Source organism: Moschus berezovskii, chromosome 23 (genome assembly GCF_049115385.1).
Source record: "Moschus berezovskii isolate FMDL1 chromosome 23, NW_MosBer_1.0, whole genome shotgun sequence".
NCBI classification, from domain to species: Eukaryota; Metazoa; Chordata; class Mammalia; order Artiodactyla; family Moschidae; genus Moschus; species Moschus berezovskii.
The window spans coordinates 47,503,753-47,523,668 of record NC_142482.1 but is presented as its reverse complement, the minus strand read 5'-3'; the positions used below and the strand labels follow the sequence as shown (position 1 = coordinate 47,523,668).

The following is a 19,916-nucleotide window of genomic DNA, read 5'->3' as shown; positions in this document are numbered from 1 at the left end:
GGCGACGCCATCCAACCATCTCATCCTCTGTCGGCCCCTTCCCCTCCTGCCCTCAATTTTTCCCAGCATCAGGATCCTTTCAAATGAGTCAGTTCTTCGCATCAGGTGGCCAAAGAATTGGAGTTTCAGCTTCAGCATCAGTCCTTCCAATGAATATTCAGGGACTGATTTCCTTTAGCATTGAGAGGTTGGATCTCCTTGCAGTCCAAGAGACTCTCAAGAGTGTTCTCCAGCACCACAGTTCAAAAGCATCAATTCTTCGGCGCTCAGAGTGTCACTAAATTATTAGTTTACAACTGTGATCGTTAATTTTGATCTGTGTTCTGAGAATGCCGTACAGGAAGCACGGGGTGGGGGTGGGGAGTGAGGGTCACTCATACATAAGAAAACAGAGGAAAATCATAAAACCTTCACACCTTGCGGTACCAGACTCATCACCTCTCCAGACCTCCAAACCGCCTCAACCGCACTCCTTGGCAGGGCCAATTTGCTTAGATTACCTCTCGGCTTGTGCATTTATTACACAATGTACACCATACAGAACAGATGGTGCAGCTCCTGAGCCCGGCAGCTGGAGGGGACGCTCTGCACACAGTAGGCGCACCATAAACATTGATTGACTGAGTTCATTGCCTCGGTTGACTCGAAGCCATCTTGCCCCGGGCAATATCCTTACATCTCTCCAAGCGCACACCCTGGCCTGAGAGGCGGTGAGCTCGGAGCAGATGGCAGGTCCCGGGCGCCAGGTGTGCAGCACGCTCGGCGCGGTCTGAGGCACCAGGTTCTTTGGTCCCTGCTCCTCCCCAGCCCTCCCACTCCCACGAGTCGCCGTCGGCACCACACGTGATGTCGTGATGTCGGGCCAAGGGGCAGCCGGGGAGGGGCGGGGCGGGCTGGGAACACGGAGCTCCGGTGCCTGGCGGAGCCCGCGCGTGCTGCGCCCGCCGCCCACGCCGCCCACCGAGCGCCCGCCCGCTGCCCCTCTGACCCGCGTCGCCTGGCAGCCCGCGCGGCCTCCGCATCTTTCCTCTCGGCGATCGGGCGCCTTTCTCCCTCCCCCGCCCCTCTTCCCCTCTTTCTCTTATCTTGACATTTCGCCTCGCTTCCCTCTGCCCACTCCCCGGCGGGTTTCCCTCGCCGGCAGGCGCGCCCGCCCCAGCCTGCCCGCCCCCGCGCCACCTCCAACTGTAGGTCAACTCGCTGGCTAACGCTGGCTTAGGTGTGCTCTTGTTTAAGCGTTTTTCCGTAAGTGGGATCAGACGCTTTCCCCACGGGGCTCCAGCTGAAATTGCTTCTTCTTGGCTGTGGAGTTGGGGGGCGGGGGCGGGAATCCCGCGGGACGTGCTGCCATCCACGCCGTGCGCTGGGGTCACTGGGATGGTTTCGGGGCGCCCCGCGGGGGTTGGCAGCCCCACCCGGGCGCCTGCTCCCAAGGCCTGGCTGCCTGGTGAAAGGCACAAGCACGCGAATCCAAGGGGGACAAAGCGAGCCGAGCCCCTCCAGAGCGCTCCGATTCTCAGTAACTGCGCCCCGGGGGCAGCCTCTATCGGTGATTTACTTGCCAGAAACCCCCTCCTCCCAGACCTGAAACCCGGGCCGATTCCCGGGGGGCGTCGGTGCGCCCCTGCCAGGGGGCCCTGGCACCGCGACTCCCGCCCCGCCCCCCCACGCCTTTTCCGCAAGAGGGAGGGCACCGAGGCACGCGGGAGCCACCTCCGAAGCCCCGGAGGAGCGGATGCTTGAAGACTTGAGTGCAACCAACTGTCAACCTCCCTTCGCCCTACAGCTTTTTCCTCTGTTCCCCCCGCCACCCCGCCCCGACCCACCGCGCACACACCCTGCTCTGCCCTCCCGCACGAGAGCGGGCAGCTTAACGCCCCACGGGACCAGGGAGGGGGGTGCCCAGCCCGGGTACGAATGTCGCCTGCTGGCCGGAACGTGGGTTCCAGACACAGAGCGCGCACGGGGCGGGTGGGCGTCCCGGGTCAAGGCGGTGGGCGCGCTGGAGACCAGGGGGCCCAGGGACTGTCAGTTCCGGTCAGGGAGGGAATTGGGCCCGGTGGCCGCGGGCCCAGCTGGCTCGGGGCTGGGCGGGGGTGGTGGTTGGTGGAAGGGATGGAGGAGCCGAGCGCCCGAGGAAACCACCTCCCCCCAACCCGGGCCAGCGCGGCCCATCGCAATTTCAAAGAAGGCTAGGGAGCGGGGGCGCGTGTGTGCCCGCGTCTTCGGCTTCTTCCCCGGGTCGTAAACCTGGACGGAAGACGGGTGCTAAAGTGCTGCTGACAGCATCGCCCGAAACCGCTTACAGTAGGAAAGACTTTTCCCCATAAAAGCACAGCGGAGTCGATTCCAGTGTATTTCCTCCCTGTGCCAGTAACCGAAAGGCGAGGCTCAGCCGCCGCGGCGGAGCACCGCTGATCCCCGCCGACCCCTCGGCGCGCTCCGGGCACGGAGAGCGCGGCGCCCCCGCCACCGAGTCGCGGGGAAACCATCTTTTGAGGAGGAGGGGTGCCTTCTGCTAGTCCTCGAGTCGGGCGCGCCTCCTCTGCAGCGGCTCTCCGGGAGAGCCTTCTAACTCGTTCCGGCCTCGGCAAGATGCGGACCCGGCCACTGATGAGCTCCCGGTTCAGTGACTAGGTCCAAACGGGAGTCCTGGCGTCCCCAAGTCTCTGGGAGCTTCTGACAAGTGAACAGGAGGCGGCGGTTCGTTGCCCTAAACTCTGATTTATGATTAAAAAAAAAAAAAACATCAGAACTCATCGACACACCCTATTAACCACTGATCGTTTAAACTGCTACCTAAAGAAGGCAGAGGAGGATGCTACCGGCTCAGGAGAGGAGGAAGCGGGGAGAAAGAAGTCCGACCATCCCCACGTTTTCCCACGTCTCCTCGTGGGCAGGGAGGCTCAGCGCTGCCACCTGGCGGCCGCATCTCCCCGGACTGGGAGTCGGCTGATGGACGCGTATACCCGGGTTCGCGGTGGGTGTGACTTGCTTCGGCTTAGCGAAATGGGGCAGAAGCTCGTGTTCCTGCTTCAAATCTAGGTGGTGGTGCAAACACTCATTTCCTGCTTGTTCTCATGAGAAAATTGAAAGGAGAGGAAAAATGAGTTGGCGCTGGTATGAAATGCATACAGAAACCTACCAGGTGCCAGCCACTGGTTAGGAGGGGAGAAAAAATGGCAAAAATTTAATTAGAAATGCAGGATTCTTATCTCTTAATTTTTCCTAAGAGTAAACATAATAATAAACATGGACTTCATTTTACCTTAGATCCTATTTTAGTATTTTGCAAATAAGGATTACTTCCATACATTGTTTTTCCATACAACCCCCACCCCTCCGGGGAAGTCCAGTTCCAATGCAATTTCATCAGCCCCCCAAAAATGAAGTGCAAGTTATATTTGTCTACTTGACTGAGAAGTAAATCAGCTTCTGATGCAAGGTTATTTTCCATAAAGTGTGGAACCAAAAAGCCTGGGGCCTTTCAGTTGGCAAAGGCCAATGACATCAAATTTCTCAGGCTTCTTCCCTGTCTGCTAAAGTAACAAAGACAAGATTTTTCCCCTTTATTTTCTTTGAACTGAATAGTTGTCAGGTCAGACCAGCTCTTACAATCACAGTTTCTATAACCAAGACAAGGAAAAATCTTGCAAATGAGTGTGAATCCAAGAGATTTGTTAAACTAATTTCCCCTCAGGTTTTTTTTTTTTCCTCCCTCTATGCTATAGGAATATATTAAGCAGTGGGAAAGAATGCTATTTCCATCTATACCCCATACCATTTTATGGATGTAGGATTTTTATGTTGTGCAGGTGTGTGAGAGCAGAAGAAATGAATTAGCAGATATTACATCTCAAATCGAGTTCCATTATTTAATGGAAAATAAATAAAATAAGAGGAAATATTTATCCTAATTCAAAATTTGGAATGTCTATCATCTTTGCTAATAAAGAAATTTCATCTATTATTTTGAAACAGGATTTTTTATTTTTTTGCAAAATTATCTTGGCTTACTGTTAATATGGCTTAGAGAGTAGCATTGAGAATTACTTCATGTACTACAAAGCCAGCAGAGGGAACACTGAGTACTGATTTAGTAGGGGCCACCAAATATCTGGTATTTGGGGAAAAAATGTTAGTAATGGAAAAACTGGTTACAAAGCATGTGAACTTAGGTAATGAGAACACAAAAATCTTTTCTTATTATTTGCTATTGAGACCTCATACATTCCAGTGTGCACATACCCAGTTGGTGAGAAAGATGTTTTAATAAAAAGGCCACTTGTCACATGTTTTCTTACATTTTAAGAGGGCTACTAACACATAAGAACAAATCTACTTCAGAAGTCTAAGCATTCATATATACTATAATAATCTTTTATGTCAATGGAAATCACTAATACCATATTTCTTCAATTCTAAGAGGAACTTTTTTCTCTTCAGATGTCTTACAACCATGGGGATGTCAGTTTCACTGGCAGTTGTTCTCCCTTAATAGCATGTGAGCATGGTATGTCTGAAAGACATCAGTTAGATTTGTTGAAATATAGAAAATACACCTAACAATAGAAATAGGCCAGTGGCTATTTTTTAGTACACACACACACACAATAAAAAATCTGTGTGCTTTAAACATAAAATCATTCTGACTGCTTTAACTTCCACTTTTCTCTGATCTCATTCACTGGTAGAATCACAAATGGCTTTGGAAATATAATCAATGATACTGATTATATTATTCACTCACTTTGACTGAAACATCACAAACTTGGTCACATCCTCAGACTATTAGTTGCTACAAATCTCAAAATAAACATACTATTTATTCTTTTTTTATTCTGGTAAAAATATGGATTTTTAAAATAAATAATAGACATCTTAATTTTTATGTCAGATTGAGAACATGTAGGGCTATGTTATAGTATGAATGATAAAATGATGACACACCCAGCTTTGTTAGATGCAAAAGAGGTGCCTGTGGGTTTTTGTTTTCAAGATTTGTTTCCCCTTCTAAAAGAAAAAATACATAACTTGGGTAGCTACTGGTCAAAAATTATTTGCTTCTACCCACAAAAACATTCTTGTTTGTGGTTGATCCTTAGAGATCCAGTCAGATGTCACCAAAGGGTGTTCTTTCCAGTAAAACTCTACATCTGACAACCTGGACCTCTCCCCAGACTACATACTCTAAAAGTTTGACAAAATAAATAGAAATCTGCTGCCCAGCACTAGTTTGATCGGAATTGAAAGCTGACTTAATTACGTTAGGTTAGAAGGAAATGGCAACCCACTCCAGTGTTCTTGCCTGGAGAATCCCAGGGACGGGGGAGCCTGGTGGGCTTCTGTCTATGGGGTCACACAGAGTCGGACACGACTGAAGTGACTCAGCAGCAGCAGCAGCAGCCCTACCTAACCACTTATCACTGGCTTATAGAAAAACAATTTTACTATTATGGTTTTAAGGAAGACCAATCTTTATTATAATTTTAATTTTCATACCCTAGAACAAAAGAAATGTCTGTGGCCAAATTAACATGTATTCTGACTACCTGGGAACTTTTTTTAGCCACATTCTTCACAATGCTTTTCATGAGGCTTCTTTTCAAAGCATCAGGATGACTGGGGTGCCACTGTGGTCCTTGTTTGGTTCACATCCATGATCTGTGATGATTTTTTCACATCAGTGACCACCCTCGATTTTAGTCTCTTGAACAACATGCTGCTTCTACTAGAGAGAATGTCTCTGGAATCTGAATTATCATGAAGGATAATATAGTATTCACTGAGGGCTTACTACACATCAAGCTCACTGAACTCCCACAAAACACTAAATAAAGTAGTTCCTAGTGTTCCCATATCACTGATGAGGGAAACTGAGAATTGGTCACATCCCCAGGGTCACAGGACTAGTAAGAAGGACTAGCAGCCAGGTCTAATATAAACTCAGAGGTTCCATTCTTTTTTGCTACTAGTTATCACTGCCTTCTAAGTGTCTCTCTGCTTTGGCCTTTTAATCCCATTTGATTGAAGTAATGAACATATAGGAGAAAATATAAAGGAGAGGAGGTGGGGAGTTTGGGGAGGAGAGGATGAAGTGTGAAGCTATCTTTAATTTTGAAAATGTGGAAAACTAATACTTAAAAAGTAAAACTGATTCCCATCCTTTATTCACCATTATCATCTTACACAAAACTATGGAAATTCTCCTATTAACTATGGAACACTGCCTATTGTGTTCCAGTGGAAAGCTCCTCTGTTTGGGCTACCCAGGATTTATGACTATGTACTGTGCTGTGTGCTCAGTCGTGTCCAGCCCTTTGCAACCCTGTGGGCTGTAACCCATTAGGCTCCTCTGTCCATGGGATTTTTCCAGGCAAGAATACTGGAGTGGATTGCCATTTCCTCCTCCAAGGGGATCTTCCTGGCCCAGGGATGGAACCTAGTCTCCCTTGCCTCCTACATTATCAGGCAAATTCTTTACCACACTGCGCCACTAGGGAAGCCCATCCAGGATTCAAAGGGGAGTTTATATCATTCAATAACTATAGTTAACCCCTGTTTGGTTAAGAGAGCAAGTAATTATTGCCCCCCAAAATCCTCTTTTCTGCCTTCCACAAACAGCACCAAAATAGCTCTGAAGGGATTAACACAATACATCAACATCTGTGCTGTACCTGGAATTGTTAAAATAATAGTGATGACAGTTGTCTAGGTACCACTTTCTTAATGGTTTTCAATATCTATTGATTTATTTTCATGGCTTTCCCTCCCTCTTTTACATCCTTGGCTTTATGAAGGAGCCGAGGAACAGATTTTGCACTGAAGGCTGATTCTCTATTCCAATACTGAAAAGAACTAATAAAAATAATCACTTGGCTTTTAAGCAGAAAGCTTCCATTTACAGTATTTCACCCTTCCCCCCCTCTTCTAAGCCCCTTGTTATCTAACATAATGGTTAGAATACATTTCCGTCTCTCCCCTTAATAATTTCATGCATTAACATCCTCTTCACACACCACACACACACACACACACACACACACACGCAGGCACGCACAGCAAAAGGAAAAAAGAGGCAGCAGAAATCTCAGCTGTACTTCTAGCCCTTTTAAAAAGTTTGCTCTGTAAATTGGAATGAGGTCAGATTTGGAGCTTCTCATTGCACGCGGAGATTATTATTGCATCGGGTTCCAAGCCAATGGGAAGCCCAGGGGAGGGGCTTGGCACGAGGAAGCGTTGGTTACAGCGGCTGATTGGCCGCAGCCAAGACTGGGAAAGGATAAAGAGGCGCGAGGCGGAATTGGGGTCCGCTCTAAGCTGCAGCAAGGGAAACCGTGTGTGAGAGGAAGAGGCCTGTTTCGCTCCGGGTCTCTAGTTCTTGCACGCTCTTTAAGAGTCTGCACTGGAGGAACTCTGCCATTACCAGCTCCCTTCTTGCAGGAGGGAGGGGGAAACATACATTTATTCATGCCAGTCTGTTGCATGAAGGCTTTCTGGCGTCCTACCTTGCAACAAAATAATTGCACAAACTCCTTAGTGCCGATTCCGCCCACAGAGAGTCCTGGAGCCAGATCCTTTTCTGCTTTGCATTGTAAGAGAGGGACTAACTGATAGAGACTATGTCGCTTTCCTGAGCTTCTGAGAGCGCTCGCGAACTGGAATCAACTGCTTGAGGGGAAGGAAAAAAAAAAAAAAAGACTTGCCTGGGAGGCGGCGAGAAACTTGCATTGGAAGCTTCAGCAACCAGCATTCGAGAAACTCCTCTCCACTTTAGCACCGTCTCCAGGACGCAGAGCCGAGAGACAGCGCAAACTGCGGCGCGGTGAGAGAGAAGAGCGAGAAAGAGGGAGATTCTCCAGCCTGGGAACTATAACTCCTCTGCAAGAGGCGGAGTGCTCCCGCCCCGCATCTTTTTGGAGACTTTGCTCTCTTCGCCCACCTCCGCCCCGGCCAGGAGTTGAGCCGCCCGCTCGACCGCCGCGCACGTCCCCCCGCTCGGCGTGCGCTTGGTCCCGGGAGCCAGAAGGGCCCGGCGATCGCGCCGCGGCCGCCGCGAGGGTGTGAGCGCGCGTGGGCGCCCGCCGAGCCGGGGCCATGGTGCAGCAAACCAACAACGCCGAGAACACGGAAGCGCTGCTCGCCGGCGAGAGCTCGGACTCGGGCGCCGGCCTCGAGCTGGGCATCGCTTCCTCCCCCACGCCCGGCTCCACCGCCTCCACGGGCGGCAAGGCCGACGACCCGAGCTGGTGCAAGACGCCGAGTGGGCACATCAAGCGGCCCATGAACGCCTTCATGGTGTGGTCGCAGATCGAGCGGCGCAAGATCATGGAGCAGTCGCCCGACATGCACAACGCCGAGATCTCCAAGCGGCTGGGCAAACGCTGGAAGCTGCTCAAAGACAGCGACAAGATCCCTTTCATTCGGGAGGCGGAGCGGCTGCGCCTCAAGCACATGGCTGACTACCCCGACTACAAGTACCGGCCCAGGAAGAAGGTGAAGTCCGGCAACGCCAGCTCGGGCTCCGCGGCCGCCGCCGCCTCCAAGCCCGGGGAGAAGGGCGACAAGGTCGGGGGCAGCGGCCACGGGGGCGGCGGCGGCGGCGGGGGCAGCCACGCGGGGGGCGGCGGCGGCGGCGGCGCGAGCGGCGGCGGCGCCAACTCCAAACCCGCTCAGAAAAAGAGCTGCGGCTCCAAAGTGGCGGGCGGCGGGGGCGGCAAGCCCCACGCCAAGCTCATCCTGGCGGGCGGCAGCGGGAAGGCGGCGGCGGCCGCCTCCTCCTCCTCCTCGTCGTTCGCCGCCGAGCAGGCGGGGGCCGCCGCCCTGCTGCCCCTGGGCGCCGCCGCCGCGGCCGCCGACCACCACTCGCTGTACAAGGCGCGGACTCCCGGCGCCTCGGCCTCGGCCTCGGCCTCCGCAGCGGCCTCGGCCTCGGCCGGCCTGGCGGCCCCGGGCAAGCACCTGGCGGAGAAGAAGGTGAAGCGCGTCTACCTGTTCGGCGGCCTGGGCGCGTCGTCCTCGCCCGTCGGCGGCGTGGGCGCGGGCGCCGATCCCAGCGACCCCCTGGGCCTGTACGAGGAAGGCGGCGCCGGTTGCTCGCCCGACGGGCCGAGCCTGAGCGGCCGCAGCAGCGCCGCCTCGTCGCCGGCCGCCGGCCGCTCGCCCGCCGACCACCGTAGCTACGCCAGCCTGCGCGCCGCCTCGCCCGCCCCGTCCAGCGCGCCCTCGCACGCGTCCTCGTCGGCCTCGTCGTCCTCCTCGTCGTCGTCGTCGTCCTCCTCCTCGTCTTCGGGCTCGTCGTCCTCCGACGACGAGTTCGAAGACGACCTGCTCGACCTGAACCCCAGCTCAAACTTTGAGAGCATGTCCCTGGGCAGCTTCAGCTCGTCGTCGGCGCTGGACCGGGATCTGGATTTTAACTTCGAACCCGGCTCCGGTTCGCACTTCGAGTTCCCGGACTACTGCACGCCCGAGGTGAGCGAGATGATCTCGGGAGACTGGCTGGAGTCCAGCATCTCCAACCTGGTCTTCACCTACTGAAGGGCGCGCGGGCTGGGAGAGAGAGAGAGGGACGGGGCGGGTGGTGGGGTGGGGGGAGGATCGGAGAGGAAAATGAAAAAGGAAAAAAAAAAGCGAACAGAGAAAAGAGTTGCAAGAGAAAAGGGAAAACAAGCGGGAAAAAAAAGAAAAAAGGAAAAGGAGAAAAAAAAAGTGAGCAGGGCCGGCCTCGGCCGCGTCCGGGTGGTCGGAGAGCAACGCCACGGCGTCGGGGACCCGCGCTCCCAACCCCCATCTCGCCGGCCGGAGGGACGCGGCGGAGGCGGAGGTAGACAGGGGCGACCTTTTATTGTTGTTCTTGGTGTTGTTGTTGATGGCGAAAAAAGCGACTTCGAGTTTCCTCCCCTTTGCTGGAAGAGACCCCCCCCACCACCACCACCAGCCCTTCCAACGAGCTTCCGGACTTGTCTGCAACCCCGGCCAGAAGCCGAGTTGGTAGTTTTCTAGCGACTGAAGGAATCGTCTATTCCTGTCTCATCGCTCCCTCGGTGTTTTGGGGCTATTTTACTTGTTTTTTTGTTTTCTGATCCGGAGGGGAGGGGGACTCCGGCATGCCCCCGGAGGGGTTTTGTTCTCAGCATCCCCGCCCCCATTCTACCCCCCCCCCCAAAGAAGACCGAAGGCTCCGAGCCGTCGATTTTGACCGCCTGCAAGTATTGCGGGGAGAGGAGAGTCGCAAGGGCCCCAGCGCCGGGACTGAGAGACTCCACGCTGGCGAATTCCCGTTTTGATTTTGGAGGGCTTTTTTTTCCCCCTCTCCCCCTCCCCCGCCTTTTTTTTTTTCCTCTTTTTTTTCTTTTCTTTTTTTTCCCTGCCCCTGCAGCCAGAGGAGGAGACGTTGAGTGACCGGCGCTCGGAAATGACCCGAGAACCTAGTTGGAAAGCCACACCAGCCAGGACGAGGGGCGGGGAGGAGAAGGCCACGAACTGGAAGGGGGGCGAGTCATAAAACTGAAACGGATTTGCACGTTCGGGAGAAGGCGGCGGCGTCTCCTGGGCCTCCGCCTCCTGCATCTCTGAAACCAGTGAGGTTGAGACTTCACGGCCCCGCAGGCGCGAGGAGAGGAGACTGTTCGATGTGGTACCCGGGGCAGTGGAGGGCGAGTGGTGTTGGGGGGGGGGGGAAGGTTTTTTGCTTCTCTTAATCGGAATCGTGATGGTGTTGGATTATTTCACTGGTGGGGTTAATATAGCATGTTATCCTGTCTATCTTTTAAAGATTTCTGTATTAAGACTGTTGAGCAGTTTTTAAAATAGTGTAGGATAATATAAAAAGCAGATAGATGGCGCTATGTTTGATTCCTACGACAGAAATTATCACCAGCTTTTTTTCATTCTTAACTCTTTAAAGGATTCAAACGCAACTCAAATCTGTGCTGGACTTTAAAAAAAACCAATTCAGGACCAAATTTTTTCTCAGTGTGTATGTGTTTATTCCTTATAGGTGTAAATGAGAAGACGTGTTTTTTTCCCTCACCGATGCTCCATCCTCGTATTTTTTTTTCCTTGTAAATGTAATCAGATGCCATTTTATATGTGGACGTATTTATACTGGCCAAACATTTTTTTTCTTATTTTGTCCCTTTTATTTTCTTTCTTTTGCTTTGCTTTCTTTCTTTTTACTTATTTCCTCCTTCCTTACTTTCTTTTTTCTTTCGTTTGTTTCTTTTTTTTTTTTGGTAGTTGTTGTTACCCACGCCATTTTACGTCTCCTTCACTGAAGGGCTAGAGTTTTAACTTTTAATTTTTTATATTTAAATGTAGACTTTTGACACTTTTAAAAAACAAAAAAGACAAGAGAGATGAAAACGTTTGATTATTTTCTCAGTGTATTTTTGTAAAAAATATATAAAGGGGGTGTTAATCGGTGTAAATCGCTGTTTGGATTTCCTGATTTTATAATAAGGCGGCTGGTTAATATCTCACACAGTTTTAAAAAATCAGCCCCTAATTTCTCCATGTTTACACTTCAATCTGCAGGCTTCTTAAAGTGACAGTATCCCTTAACCTGCCACCAGTGTCCATCCTTCGACCTCAGCCCTATAAAACGGGGAGGAGAATTAGCCAAACACTGTATGCTTTTAAGAAAAACGAGTTTTTTAAACAAAATACTGTTTTGTGCAGAGGCTTTAAAACTGGTGCATTTACAGCAAAAAGGGATCCTGTAGCTTTAACTTGTAAACCACATCTTTTTTGCACTTTTTTTATAAACAAAAACGTGCCGTTTAAACCACTGGATCTATCTAAATGCCGATTTGAGTTCGCGACACTATGTACTGCGTTTTTCATTCTTGTATTTGACTATTTAATCCTTTCTACTTGTCGCTAAATATAATTGTTTTAGTCTTATGGCATGATGATAGCATATGTGTTCAGGTTTATAGCTGTTGTGTTTAAAGATTGAAAAAAGTGGAAAACATCTTTGTACATTTAAGTCTGTATTATAATAAAGCAAAAAGATTGTGTGTATGTATGTTTAATATAACATGACAGGCACTAGGACGTCTGCCTTTTAAGGCAGTTCCGTTAAGGGTTTTTGTTTTTAAACTTTTTTTTGCCATCCATCCTGTGCAATATGCCGTGTAGAATATTTGTCTGAAAATTCAAGGCCACAAAAAAACAATGTTTGGGGGAAAAAAGAAAAAATCATGCCAGCTAATCATGTCAAGTTCACTGCCTGTCAGATTGTTGATATATACCTTCTGTAAATAACTTTTTTTGAGAAGGAAATAAAATCAGCTGGAACTGAACCCTAAATCTTGACTTTTGTCATTATTATGCCCAAAGCCTAAGATTGGAAGGGCCCTATGGCTTGTAGAAACTACACCATCTGCCCTAGCTTTGAAACAAGTGAGTTCTCAGACCTGTTATATGCCATCTTATTGAAGAATAAATCCTCCTAAATTCCTCTCACTCAGATTGGGCAGGCACTAACCCTGAAACCATGTGTCAACGCTGCATGCTTTCTAGGAATTTTCTGAGTTTGCCCCCATTTAAATCAATGCCCCTTGTCTTGAAATTTTAAAAAGAAGGGGAGGGGTAATGTGGACAGAATTCTTTACAGATAAAACCGGGTCCTAAAACTGCATTCTCCTTAATTTGCCTAGATTTACCATCCAGCAGCAGCTAGAATTGTTTCTCACAGATATGGAACAAAAAGGCTGTTAAATTATCGATATATTGTGGTGAAAGGCATTACCTGTTACGAGATAAAAAGTTGTATCCATTTTTTTTTCCTCAAAAGCAAGAAGCTTCACCTGGTGCCAAAATCTTTCAGTGCCATGACCAACGTGGTTATTCCTGTCAGTGAAGGAGAAAAAGTACCTTGAATTTCCTAAGGCCTGTTAGTATTTGGTTTGGAGCCTGCAGTTTGCTGACAGGCACTATTTCCTGTTTACTTTGAGGGTTAACAATTGCTATTAACTAACAAAGCCCATCTTCCCTTCCAAGTGTTTGTTTAAAATGTCTGCTTTATATGTCTTCTGGTATTTCGGCACTGGAGAGGAGGGGTTAATAAGACCTATGTGGAAATAACTTTAATCATCAAGATTGCTTGTAGGTAAGGAAATCTCCATCCTATAATGTATAGGTGGATGAAGAGATTTTTGGAGACCAAGCCATTTTTTCTGGTCAGTGAAAAGCAATAATTCTACCCTCTAAAATAATTTTTGCATTTCAGTGTAATTTCATCGTTCAAAGATCATTTTAGCTACTAGAGTCTAAATTTTTCTTACATGTATTCACTAATATATTTAGTTGCACTTGTGTTCTGTAATTGTTTTTTTTTAATTTTGTTCATGGTAGTGATAACGATTGTTTAATTTTTCAGATCCAAAATATGAAAACCTTGACATAAATGGAAGACTATGTGATATAATTTTTAAGTATATTTTATTTCATAGGGTTCTCCTGCTAGCACTGTATTTATTGCCCCTTGACTTTTCACGTAAAGGCAGATACTTTAGCTGTTTTCTTTAAGAATTTTGATAACACTGCTTTAAAAACAAGCTTAAAACATGTGATCTTCCTAGGAGGTGATAGAGTAAATGTAGGAAACATTTTTGTACTTCCTTTCCTCTGAATCAGTCTTTATTCATAAGGAACACTTATGCATTAGGTGGTAGAAAGGAATAATAAATCTGAGAAACCAAACAGTTTAGGATGACTTTAACTTTCAGATAATTTGGATCAATAGAAGAAAATAAATTTCAGATTTTAAGAATAAAAGCCATTTTTATTTAAAAATATTGCTCTGGCCCTGGGCTTGATTAGAAATAGGAATTAGTAATAGATGATAAGTAGGTTTTGTCAGTTCTAGTTGATTAACCTTTAAGCGCCAAGAAAAAAATGTAAGCTGGTAGGGTGGACTGAGTGCCTGAATTTTGTGCTCATATTTGGGGGGTGGGGTGGGGAGGGATACTGGAGGTATTAAGGATTTCCAAGGAAAATGGGAAAGCAAAGGGTTGGCAGGTAGACATACACATTTACCAAGTCTTCCCTGTGTTTATGGGGTGTCCATGAGTCAGAACATGTGGTTTGGGTAGTGAATGCTAGGGTTCCAGAATATTTTATCATAAATTTAAAATAATTTATTTTAAAGGAGCATTGGGATAGATCCAAATGTCAAGAAAACACTTAAGAATTCTGGTAGAAATACAAACCCATCTTACCCATTTGGATTTCTCAGGGTGGAAAGTTGGTACACTTTATTTTCCTTTGTGGTTATTTTTTTTTATGCCTTTTATTTTTTTCCTCCTTTGAGTCCTGTACTACAGTATCTCTCTAACCCTTATTTACTAATGTTTACCCTACCCCTCCGGGCTTCGCTGGTGGCTCAGCTGGTAAAGAATCCGCCAGCAATGCAGGAGACCTGGGTTTGATACCTGGTTTGGAATAGATCCCCTGGAGAAGGGAACAGCTACCCAATCCAGTTTTTTCGCCTGAAAAATTACATGGACTGTATAGTCCATGGGGTGGCAAAGAGCCCAATTCTGGAAAATTGAGATCTCCCTATCCATTTTCAGATCTTCACTGGGTATCATTTGAAAACCAAAGGAGGTGGGGAGAAGCCATTCCAGGCATCAGGGTGGTGTTCAGACTGCTGGAAAAAAACCTGCTAGGGATAAGGCATAGAATTCACAGGCTCCATCCAAAGCCCTGCACAGAATGATTTTAGCCCACCTTTCCAGTTCTCCAAAAAGAATTCCCATGCAGTCATCTCTCCCTTTAAACTGAAATTGTTGGAGGACAGGAAGCATGCCATAAACGCTGTTTCCCCAACTTTGCTGTTTCACTGCATATAATACATATTTGATTATTATTTGTTAATTTTACATAGACATTGTTTCAATGGGGCTTTAAGAGCTTCCAAAATGTCTTTGCGTGTCAGGCTGTATTAGGGCAGCTGCCGTAAGGAGGAGTCTTGGATTTATTGAAAGCCTGGGCTACAATGCTGCCTCTTAGACCATCCAGCTATGAAGTCCATTGGTCATCTCTCAGCCTCCTTAGGCCTCAGTGCTCTAAACTGCTAAATAGAATACTATGTGGACATAAAAAGCCGTTGTGAGAATCTAGCGGAGTGACACATGGAACATACCTGGCATCAGGCCTGGCCTCTTGGATGGGCTCATTAAGTGCTAGTTCCTTACTTCATGGGTTGTTCTAAAAAGAGAATGCATGTCTAAGCCTAGCAGAGTATAAGCAAATACAGAAGGTACCAAGTTCTTAAAATGAAATCCCTGGAATTGGTATCTCCCGATCTGGTACATGAGCCCTCACATCATAGAATCACCCCAGGATTCTAGCTAAGGGCAGAGATTATGAAGATTATCAGATTCTGGGGGTGGGACCCTATTAAGCCCCCAGATAGCAAGCTCACTATCTGGAATGCGGTATGTATTCTCCGAGGATGCAAAGCAATTTTGTGTACCAGTGCACAAATGAGTTAACAACTTGGACCTTGAACAAATCTGCAGGGTAAAGGCTTTCACATGAAGCTGGAGGATCACTGCCTCCATGGTCGTTTAGCATATTTTCCTAATAAATATGCAACAAGGACTTATTCACACCTTTTGCTCAATGGAAAAAGGGAATTGAGAGTGGCCCAATGGGGTCACAAGGTCAGAAGTGAGAGAAACCAGACCTGGAACCCCCTTTCTTGAGCCCTGCTTCCGATTTCCAGAAGTAGGTGTCGTTCTCTACTTCAACCAGAGGGACTTAACCAGGCCTGGGCCATAGAAGAGGACTGGGAGCCTTCTGACTTCCTGTGCATGTCCCAAGGATGCTCTCCAACCTCCCTAGTTGAGAGGGTAAGTGTAAGTGATCAGCTATGCAAATGTATCTATTTAATATATTCCATTTCAATAAATGTTAACTAAGATCAAAGGTCAGTTCAGGGGCTGAGTTTTGGAAGAAGTAACTGAGGCAGAATAGAATCAGAACGGTATAAACACGGTGAGTGGAACTTCTGCTTTGTTATCTAAAAGAGAGATCACTGGAAATTATTCAGGGGAGTGTACTCAGGCTTTATAGAGAGGGCCACAACCTACCCATTATACCCTAATGAGATTGACCGTTGACTACAGTTAACTTGAAGGGTTTTATGGTTTCCTGCATGTGTTGTTTTCCTTCTCGATGTTAAAAAGAAGAAGATTAAAAAAAAGACCCACACACACCTCCCATCACCAAACAGTATTTCCCAGAGGGCTCTTGGATCAGGCTGCTGCATTTTGGTCTCTGTCTTAGTTAACAATGCGCCTTCATGTGTGTGTGTGTCTGCGGCTCCAGGTGATTATAAATTTAGCCCATTTTATTTTCTTCTGACAGGTTCAATTCAGGGCAGTTGGCTTATGGAGTACTGCCAAACAGTCCAGGCCCAAGTCAAGTCAGGGCAGGAAGCATCAACTGAAAGCCTTCCTTTACCCTGCAGATTTGTTCTTTTAAGGTCCAAGTTGTAACTCATTTGTGCATCGGTACACAAAATTGCTTTGCATCCTCGGAGAACACATACCGCATTCAAATGATACTCCATTTGAAATTGTTTTAAGCGTAGGACATAAGAGAACAAACAAATACCGTATTTATCATCATTTAGCCTGCTTGGTACGTTAGATATTTTCCCCAATATCTAATTCTTTGGGCGAGTTATAAAGACAACTAATGAATGTGCTATTTCCTTTCACAACATACAGCTGAAAGACAGGAGGCAAATGAAAACACTGAACATTATCTGGTAGGCTCTCAGCATAAGTGAATGCCCAGCAGCGCAGCAAGATGATTGGCTCAAGTGTATGGTGCATGTAACTGCTTTTATAAAAGCTGAGCAGCCAGGCCCTGTTTAACGATCAATTAGCTCCCCTTGTATGTGTGGTTAATTACCACTTTCTTACCAGGGCTTGTCCTAACTTCCCTGGCTCCAGCACCTAAAACCTGTGAAAATAGTCTCTTCTGGAACTCCTGACCTTCAGTCTTGGCCTCTGCATTCTCCCTCCCCTTTCCCACACTCCCAGTGCTGGCCTTTTATCTCTCTTGTTTGCCAATCCCCTGAGACTCTGAATAATTTATTTGAAGTTCCTGGGAAGTTGTGGGGGCTGCAGTCTCAAAACACATTGCACTTTGTTCCTCCTCCGGCAGAAGTAGGTCCTGAAGCCTTTGTTTGAAAGAGGTGGTGCTAAGGATGTTTGGGAATTTGCTAACAGTTTTAATTTGATTTTGGGGTGTGCACCCAATGACTCCAAAAGCTGGAGAGGGGGGGGAACCTGGGGTGGGGGGCGGAGAGGTGTCGACAAGGGCAAAAATTACTTTTCTTTTTTCCAGACTACTTAAAAATATTATCTCAAGATTTTAACAGGTGTTCTGTGGTCAAGTAAATTAAAGAAATGCTGGTTAAGAAGATTCCTTTTTTTTAAATTGTTCTATCAATGTATGTTTATTCATATCTGTGCAAACATACTAGAACTTTTCTTGAGTAGCTCCTAGAAATAGAATTGCTAAATCTTACAGACATTGGCTTGTGAGTTTTTCCACCCTGGAGTTGGTTAGGTGTAAAGTGGGGTGGGTGTTGAGAAAACTCAGTGATAGGTCTAGTGAACTCAGATTAAAAATTAAGTTAGACTTTGAAACAATCATTTTACAGTCCCCTCCTCCCACCCAGAGGGTGAATAGATTGTTTTCACTTGTAAAAAAGGACATCTGCAAATCGTTTTGAGGTGATTTTTCTATCCCTAGTGTCTGATAACAGTACATGATTCAAAAAACAGAACAATTACAGAAATAAACCTTGACCCCTGCATGGTGACCAAGTATAGGGATTTTAGCACTATGGAAATGAAACATAAGGATAGGAATCAACTCCCTCTGGTCTTTTTCTCCTGTTAGTATTCACCAGGCTCATTCTCATCCCTGTGTTATTGGCTCTAATTTTTTTTAGGCTCTGTGATTGGAAGAAACAGACTCACTCAAGTAACTTGACCTCATGGGGCTTTACTACAAAGAAAAGCATGACTGTCAGAGAATTAGAAATTTCATGAGACGTCTGAGAGAAATATTCAGAATACATGGCTCAAGGGAGCAGGTTAATCAGCTGCCTAATTCAACATCAAGACTGCAAAAATATTAATACTGACCAGATAGTCTCTTGGATTTCCTGTGTGTCTTGACTGTCTCCCAACACCAAATTCTTGATTCTCCATACTTGATTCTTCAAATTCGCTTTTAAGTCAGAACTTCACGTGATCAGTTACTTTATCAGCCACTTGCCAGGCAGTAAATTGGCTGCTTCTGAGTTATATGGACCAATCATTGAGTATCTACCTACTGATGGTTCTTGTTGTTGAGTCCCTAAGTCATGTCCAACTCTTTGTGACCCCATGAACTTAGCACGCCAGGCTCCTCTGCCCTCCTCCAGCTCCCAGAATTGGCTCAAATTCATGTTCACTGAGTCAATGACGCTATCTAACCATCTTCTCTTCTGCAGACCCCTTCTCTTTTTGCTTTCAGTATTTCCCAGCATCAAAGTCTTTTCCAATGAGTTAATTCCTCACATCGGGTGGCCAAAGTGTTGGAGCTTCAGCATCAGTCCTTCCAAAGAATATTCATGGTTGATTTCCTTTAGGATGGACTGGTTGGATCTCCTTGCAGTCCAAGGGACTCTCAAGAGTCTTCTCCAGTACCACAGTTCAAAAGCATCAATTCTTCGGTGCTCAGCCTTCGTTATAGTCCAACTCTCACATCCGTACGTATCTACTGGAAAAACCATAGCTTTGACTAGATGGACCTTTTCAGCCAAGTGATGTCTGCTTTTTAGTACACTGTCTAGGTTTGTCGTAGTTTTCCTTCCAAGGAGCAAGTGTCTTTCAACCCACTGATTCAGTTCAGTTCAGTCGCTCAGTCGTGTCGCGACCCCATGAATCACAGCACGCCGGGCCTCCCTGTCCATCACCAACTCCCGGAGTTCACTCAAACTCATGTCCATCGCTGATGCCATCCAACCATCTCATTCTCTGTCATCTCCGTCTCCTCCTGCCCCCAATCCCTCCCAGCATCAGAGTCTTTTCCAGTGAGTCAGCTCTTCGCATGAGGTGGCCAAAGTATTGGAGTTTCAGCTTCAGCATCAGTCCTTCCAGTGAACACCCAGATCAGTTGAGTATATCCTTCACTCTCCCATCCCCCCGTTTTATCTTCGCTCCTAGGCTGTGAAGGTTTTCATACTTCCTCTTACATTCCTTCTTTGTACTTTGTTCCTCCTCTGGCAGAAGGAGGTGGTGCTAAGGACATCGGGGAATTTGCTAACAGTTTTAATTTGATCGAAAGTGTTACTGTATACTCCAGGATGGCAAGCCCAAGATCCACAGAGCATGTACCCCTCCTCCCCCACCATCCATAGTACCCTCACTTGGAACAGTTTGGTTTTTATCTATTTAATTGATTTTTTTCCCCCTGTAACTTTAATTTTGTCACTAGGACTTAGGATATAAACACTGAAATTAAGTGTTTACACTAAGTGAGATTAAACACTGTATTCTAAAGAGAGTGATCAACATTAGGGGCCAGAGAAAGCCCCTTCCCCAGTTATCCAGAGCAGAATTGATGGTAACGTGATCAATATTCTTTTCACCTTCCCCCTCCCCCCCACCAGTCCAGGTAAGCAAAAGACTGGAGAAAGGGAAGGAAGAGAGTCAGAGACCTAAAACATCTTTGAGGGAAGCACAGTGGATCCTCACACCATTGTATTTGGTCATCGGCTTAGCTCTTCTGCCAGAGAAAGAAGGGGAGGCGGCCTGGGGCGGTGGGGGTCGGGGGAGCCTTCACCGTTTGACTCAGAAAGGGTGTGAGTTTGCACAGGTCAGGTATACTGAAGT

At 47.2% G+C, this 19,916-nt stretch overlaps 1 protein-coding gene across 1 annotated transcript; it reads left to right on the top strand.

Annotated features, from left to right (window-relative positions):
• Positions 1–7,303: 7,303 nt before the first annotated feature.
• Positions 7,304–12,308, top strand: SOX4 (SRY-box transcription factor 4). The gene has a single exon (XM_055406214.2). The coding sequence runs from the start codon at positions 8,098–8,100 to the stop codon at positions 9,538–9,540; it is 1,443 nt and encodes a 480-aa protein (XP_055262189.1). The 5' UTR covers positions 7,304–8,097; the 3' UTR covers positions 9,541–12,308.
• The last annotated feature ends 7,608 nt before the right edge of the window (positions 12,309–19,916 follow it).